General features: G+C 37.9%; 1 protein-coding gene across 2 annotated transcripts; it reads right to left on the reverse strand.

Annotated features, from left to right (window-relative positions):
• Positions 1 to 209: 209 nt before the first annotated feature.
• LOC149892692 (uncharacterized) lies at positions 210 to 7,497 on the reverse strand. Of its 2 annotated transcripts, XM_090080102.1 has the most exons (5): positions 7,422 to 7,497; positions 1,350 to 4,169; positions 1,051 to 1,116; positions 735 to 791; positions 210 to 577 (listed from the first exon to the last, which is right to left on the reverse strand). In XM_090080102.1, exons 2-5 carry the CDS (start codon positions 4,138 to 4,140, stop codon positions 258 to 260), a joined length of 3,234 nt encoding a protein of 1,077 aa, XP_089936228.1. In that variant the 5' UTR covers positions 4,141 to 4,169; positions 7,422 to 7,497; the 3' UTR covers positions 210 to 257. The 2 variants fall into 2 exon arrangements, with proteins under 2 accessions (XP_089936228.1, XP_089936227.1); XM_090080101.1 differs by having other exon boundaries at positions 1,350 to 7,494.

Below are 7,497 nucleotides of genomic sequence, written 5' to 3' on the forward strand. Positions count from 1 at the left end.
TTAAAAACATCAGAAGTAATTCTAAATGCAACTCTATTAAAAGTTTTCACAGAATAACAAAACGACTTCTTTTTTTTTTTTTTAAAGATAAAAAAAAGTTTGAACTATCTTTAAATAAGAAATGTGAGAACAGTTTAACAGAACTTCTTGTTTATTATGTCTTTAGCGAAACAGATAAAAATATTTGCAAAAGCATAGATAAAACAAACTACACAAAAGGCCCATCTTTATTGCCAAACTGAACAAACTTATCTAAACTACATAAATGGTTTCACGATATTGCCATATTGAACAAACTTTTCTAAACTACCCTCTTTTTGAATTTTTAGCTTCATGTTTTTAATTTTGTCTTTAATATGGCTTTGGTAGGAGTACTTTTGCAAGACATGAATGAGCTTGTCACTGCTATGATTTGCCAAGATGCCAAGGTAATCTTTGTACGAGCAACTTGAGCTTACATCTGTAAACACGTCTTGCAAGATGTATGCCAACACCAAAGCTGCACATCGTGGAAAACTTCTGGTGTTGAACCATTCGTTGTGGCCAGGGCAAGCATTCAGCTCTTCAACTATTTCATCTAAAATTTTACAAACTCAAGTCATAACACAAAGTGATTAAATCAAATATTCATTTGGTTCTGAAGTAAGACAAGATTTATTCTGTTTTTTTATTTATTTTTTTTTGTTGACCTTATTGTTTGCACTGATAGCAATAACTGGTTTTTGAAAGATTACCTAAATGGCATTGGCTAACTTCTGCTTTGTTTTCCTTTGTTCTTGGCTGAGTTGATCCTGAAATAAAATAAAACCATGTTCATTTTTCTAATTCATAAAAACCATCAACAGTTTCTAAGTGTTAGAGATGATAACAAGCTGTGCATGATTTCTAACGGTGATGTTTCTAACTTCATCATTAGAAATCGGGTAGACACAACTTTCTAAAAGTGCACTTAGCAATGATGGCTAGTTTTTGTTAACAGTTAACCATCTGAAATTGTGCAAGAAGAGGTTTGTGTTTATATATCTTTGTATAAATTAGGTTTTACATTACCGATGAGTTCTTGAGTGAAAGATGGCATTTCCAACTTGATTTTTTTTCTTCTTGGATCTTTTACTTCTAAAACATAATCAGTTTTAGTATCATTCACTTGTATAAACATTTAAGCAATCACAGAATTAGTCCTGCAACAAATACATACACACTTCTGTGTTGTTTTTTTGTTTTGTTTTGTTTTTTTTACAGCTCTAACAATAACAATAGGGCAAGGAGTTGATTTGGGCATTTTCATTTTTTGAAAGCGTGTTGAGATTTGCATAAAAATCAAAAATCAAAAATCAAAAAGAATTTACCTCTGGATGTAGAGGCAAGACTTTGGCTAAATAGGCTACCAACAGATTGAACAGCATAAGGTGAGAGCTGCTTTGCAAGAACAGTACCAGCCTGTTGGACAGGAACAGCTGAAACTGGATCAGATGAAAGAAACAAACTGGGTTTGGCCAATGTTTGCTGAAAAGCAACAAGGCTAGGAGTCAGAGGAACAGAAAAGACCTCTTTTGAAGGACAGAAAGCGACTTGCTGAGAAGGAGAAGCAGAAACAGGTTTGGCAACCACTTGCTCATTAAAGTAAACTGGAGAAAGTTTTGCATGGTGTTCAATAAAATCCGGTTCATCAGGAAATAATGTTAATGCAAGAGGAGAACAAGCTGTGCCAACAGGAACAGCTAGAGTCTGATCTACATCCATACAAACAGCTTGTTCGTTAGGAACTAGTTGTGCAAGAGCAGGGGATAGTTCAAGAACTGGACCAGCGATTGTTTGTTCAGATGGAACAGACGAAACAGGAGTTGAGGTAGGTTCACACAAGAAATCTACGGCATGGTCGTTGCTATCCTCTAAAGGAACATTGTTTTCTACAGCTGGAGAAAACGGAACCACTGTGGTACAGCTGAAAGTAGCAGCACATTCTTCAGAGTCAGAACCGGAGTCTAAATCTTCCTCAAAGATGTCCTCAACCTCATGAAAACCGTACTCCTCTGCATTAGTTTGGAGCCAGTCCATCACATCCTTCTCCTTCTTTGGTGGTCTCTCAGACTTTTCAACAGTCAAAGACTCTATGACTCCGAAGGACTGTCCGATGCCCAGGGCAAAGCGCAACTCCTCTGCAGCGTTCCACTGGGACACATAAAAGCTATCCATTGTGTTCCTGCTGTGCTTCATGTAGAGTGTAGCAAACCGCTCGCGATCTTCTTTGCTGTTGTTGGCAAAGTAAGTGGCTATCGAACCGCGAATGCAAGTGGGAGTAAGACGCTTCATGGGAATGTTTACTTGGCTTTTTCTGAAGCAGGACGTCAGGCAAGAGGAGATAGCAGAGGAACCCATCTGGTAAACAGGCACTCTAGTTGCACCGAGTGTCACACATTCGTCTTTGTTGGGTCTCATCGATGGAAAAAGGGGCCTGTAGCAGTCGCTCAACTCCAAAACAGTCTTGGTGTCTGCAGCCATGTAGTGAGAGTCGTTGACAAGAAGGTCTCTGTATCTCAGCAAATAAATATCGATCAACACTTTCAAGTCGTTCGGCACTAGAATGTTTTTGGCTCCGTACTTGTATGCTGTTTTGTAGCGCTCTTGCACAATGCAATATCCACACTCACTCTTCTCAGCAGCCATGTAGTCTCTAATGTTTAAAAGAGCAATGTTAGATTTTCTTAAACTGTTAATTACAGTGACAGAGAGCAGAAGATGGTTTCGTAGAGACACAGCATTGTCTCTAGTCGGTGTAAGAGACGGCTTTCTAATCGATTCCACTAACTGTCTTACGTATGCAGACTTGCCATATTCGTTCAGCAAACTGACATTGATGATGTTGATGCATTTTTTGCTTTTCACAAGGCTCCTCCTCAAAGAACGAAAGGGCCTCAGCACTTTTTGTAACTCCTCCACCTTGCAGCGCAAACGTCGGATGGCCTCATGAGAAAGTCCGAAATAGACATTCCTGGCTTCACTGAAACGAAACAGGAGACAAAGGTAGACAAGGCGGTTGTACAACGTGTGACAAGACATGGCTTTTGTTTGGTCAAGTTCACTCAGCTTGGAATTGAGCTGAATGTTTTTAAAGTGCATGGAAAAGTATCTATCCTCCAAAACGTTGGAATTGGTGAGAGCGTTCGGGTGCAGCGTCAGCGTGCTGTCACAACATGTCAATATTTCAACAACTGCATTTTTGTAGATCTTTGCTTGTGACAAAGTGTTGTTGTTGGCTACCACAAGCCACTTTTCAAAATCTCTGAAGAGCTCATCTGCTGACTGGTAATAAAAGTGAAAAGCATCTTTGTCCAGCTGAAACAAGAGTCTCTTATCTTCTGTCAAGACGGAGGAGTTGGAAACCAAGTGCTTTAAGGAATTAAAATCAGAGTCTAGGACGGATTCGGTGTTCAGCTCTTTGTTTTCTACAGAGGTGCAGTGGTTTGCAGAAGGAGCCTCGGACGAACCAGCAACTGATGAGGGCAAGCTTAAAAGAGGATCAGAGGAAAGAACCGGAGAAGAAAAAGAGGAGGAAGGCCCAGGAGCAGAGGATGCAGAGCCTGATGCAGACGCTTGTTCAGCTACTGGCTTAATACCAAAGAAGGCAGGTCGAATAAATTGAGGGACATAGAGCTTGTCGTTGTCGTATCGCTTTGCCTCTGCAATCTTTTGTTTGATCGTCTTGGAATCGTAGAAATGAGTCTCTTTCAAGTGTATGTCCAGTCGGTCGTAATACTTCCAACATTGCAAACAGGGGTAAGGTTTTGGACAGCCGGACTTGCGTTCGAGACGAGCATGCTGAAACTTCCTGACCATTGCAGAGTAAAAGATGGAAGCTTCATCCAAAGTCCAAGAATGATCTTTTTTAGTCAAGTGTCTTTTAATGCTTGTGGAGGAATGTTTGCACAAAGGCATCGGACAGCTAACAGCGTACCTCTTCTTGGTACCATAGAAAGGTACAACCCTGTTTACGGAGCCACACGCTGCAACTAATGCGGCCCTGACTTTGTTTTTGAGCTTTAAGTCTCTCTGTTCTTGTGACTGCCTTCTTTTCTTTTTTTTCGCTTTAGAGTTCGGAGAAGGGGCAACAACAGTGTTGTTTTCTTGTGAAGAAGACATGTTCAGGTGTTTGTTTGCAACGGTTTATGCTAAAAAAAAGAAGACAGTTAGTGAGAGTGTTTTTCTTCTGCCTGCATCCTGGAATCCTGGAATGTTTACAACTGCAGGGAAGAGCTGTGTTTTTTCGAATCCTCTGCAAAAGAGAAAAAAGAAAGAAAAGAGAGCAACAAGAAGAAACAAAGTTTCCACTAGCAAATGAAAAAGAATGAGAGCAACTAGCATTACATGCATGGTGGCAGCAGTGATTGCTATTATGAGAAGGAGAATGAGAAAAAAAAAAAAAAAAAAGAAACAAATAAATAAAGAGATGGAGTTTGAGAGGATCTCGCAACCATATGACTCAAAGAAAGAAACTGTGTTGAAAAAAGGCAAGAGAGGGCAAATAGAACTTGCTAACAAGGACAAATGACAGACATAACTACAACAGTAACAACTCTCATTGCAAGCATAATAACAACAGCATCAGCATCACTGACTCAGAGAGTGTTGACATAACAAAAAAGAAAACAAAAGTACAAGCCAAGTGGGGGAACATTAACAAACACTCATTGCAACTATAACAACAACAACAACAACAGCAACAGCATCACTGACTCAGAGGGTATTGATAAAAAAAAACAAGCAAAACAAAAACAAACAAAAAAACAAATAAAAAAACAAAACAAGCAAATTGGGTGAACAGTAACAACTCTCATTGCAAGCATAATAACAACAACAGCATCAGCATCAGCATCACTGACTCAGAGAGTGTTGACAAAATAAAATAGACAATAAGCAAGCAAAGTGGGTGAACAGTAACAACTCTCACTGCAAGCATAATAACAACAACAGCATCAGCATCAGCATCACTGACTCAGAGAGTGTTGATAAAATAAAACAGATTATAAACAAACAAAGTGGGTGAACAGTAACAGCTCTCATTGAAAGCATAATAACAACAACAGCATCACTAACTCAGAGGATATATAAAAAAACAAACAAACAAACAAACAAAACAAAAACAAAAAAAAAACAAGCAAAGTGGCTGAACAGTAACAGCTATCATTGCAAGTAAAATAACAACAACAGCATCAGCAACATCATCACTGACTCAGAGAGTGGTGATAAAATAAAACAGATTAAAAAACAAGCAAAGTGGCTAAACAGTAACAACTATAAATACAAGTAAAATGACAAAAGCAGCAACAGCATCACTAACTCGCAGGGTGTTGATAAAAAAAAAAGCAACAAACAAATAAAGCAAGCAAAGTGGGTGAACATTAACACTCATTGCAACTATAATAACACCAACAGCAACAGCATCAGTGACTCAAAGGGTGTTGATAAACAAAAACAAAGGCACAAACAAAACAAGCAGAGTGGGTGAACATTAACAACACTTATTGCAAGCATAATAACAACAACAGCATCAGCATCACTGACTCAGAGAGTGTTGATAAAATAAAATAGATTATAAACATGCCAAGTTTGTGAACATTAACAAACACTCATTGCAACTATAACAACGACTACAGCAACAGCATCACTTACTCAGAGAGTGTTGAGAAAAAAAACAACAAAAAAAACAAAAACAAAACAAAACAGAAAACAGAAGTACAAGCCAAGGGGGGGAACATTAACAAACACTCATTGCAACTATAACAACAACAACAGCAACAGCATCACTTACTCAGAGGATATTGATAAAAAAAACAAACAAACAAACAAACAAAACAAGCAAAGTGGCTGAACAGTAACAGCTATCATTGCAAGTAAAATAACAACAACAGCATCAGCAACATCATCACTGACTCAGAGAGTGGTGATAAAATAAAACAGATTAAAAAACAAGCAAAGTGGCTGAACAGTAACAACTATAAATACAAGTAAAATGACAAAAGCAGCAACAGCATCACTAACTCGCAGGGTGTTGATAAAAAAAAAAAGCAACAAACAAACAAAGCAAGCAAAGTGGGTGAACATTAACACTCATTGCAACTATAATAACACCAACAGCAACAGCATCAGTGACTCAAAGGGTGTTGATAAACAAAAACAAAAGCACAAACAAAACAAGCAAAGTGGGTGAACATTAGCAACACTTATTGCAAGCACAATAACAACAACAGCATCAGCATCACTGACTCAGAGAGTGTTGATAAAACAAAATAGATTATAAACAAGCCAAGTTGGTGAACATTAACAAACACTCATTGCAACTGTAATAAGAACAACAGCAACAGCATCACTGACACAAAGGGTGTTGATAAACAAAAACAAAAACACAAGCAAAGTGGGTGAACATTAACAACACTCATTGCAACTATAACAACAACAACAGCAACAGCATCACTGGCTCAAAGGGTGTTGATAAAATAAAGAAATAAAAACAAAACAAGCAAAGTGGGTGAACAGTAACAACTCCCATTGCAAGCATAATAACGACAACAGCAACAGCAACACCATCACTGACTCAGAGAGTGTTGATAAAATAAAATAGATTATAAACAAGCCAAGTTGGTGAACATTAACAAACACTCATTGCAACTATAACAACGACTACAGCAACAGCATCACTTACTCAGAGAGTGTTGAGAAAAAAAAAACAAAAACAAAAAAAAAACAAAACAAAACAGAAAACAAAAGTACAAGCCAAGTGGGGGAACATTAACAAACACTCATTGCAACTGTAACAACAACAACAGCAACAGCATCACTTACTCAGAGAGTGTTTATAAATAAAACAAAAAACAAAAACAAGAAACAAAAATACAAGCCAAGTGGGTGATTACTAACAGCGCTAACAGCAGCAACAACAGTGTCTTTAGAAACAACAAACAAGTACAACAGCAACAACTGCTTTTACAGAGTATAACAATAACAACAACATGGCACTAACAACAACAAAAGGGTTGGAATAAAAACCTGTAGGCAAAAGGAGAGCTGCATTCAGACAAGATCGATTACAAAGAGGCTCTTCTTTAGGACAGAGGAGAAACTGCTTTTGAGGGACAGAGGGACTTTTGTTGTTGTGGTTGTTGTTGTTGTTGTGCAGAAACCAACAAACTTTTATTGAACCGAATATAACCGAATATAACCGAAAGTCTTGTTTGCTTCTGTTTTGTGCCATCAAGAAGGGAAAACAAAACATCACAAAACAAACGAAGCAAACGAAACAAACAAACAAACAAACGAACGAAACAAACAAACAAAAAAAAAAAAATTAAAAAAATTAACAAACAAACAAACAAACAAACAAGCAAACAAACAAAAACAAATAAGAAAAACAGAAAACGCAGTACCGAAACCTCGCCATTTTTTATCCTTCCTCAAGCTTTCTCTGGGCGCCAAAGACCGAGAAAGTTGAGCAAACGTGAC

Source organism: Hydra viridissima, unplaced genomic scaffold (assembly GCF_058129835.1).
Source record: "Hydra viridissima isolate aposymbiotic clone 2 unplaced genomic scaffold, HvirCarnegie_v1 scaffold_2, whole genome shotgun sequence".
NCBI lineage: Eukaryota > Metazoa > Cnidaria > Hydrozoa > Anthoathecata > Hydridae > Hydra > Hydra viridissima.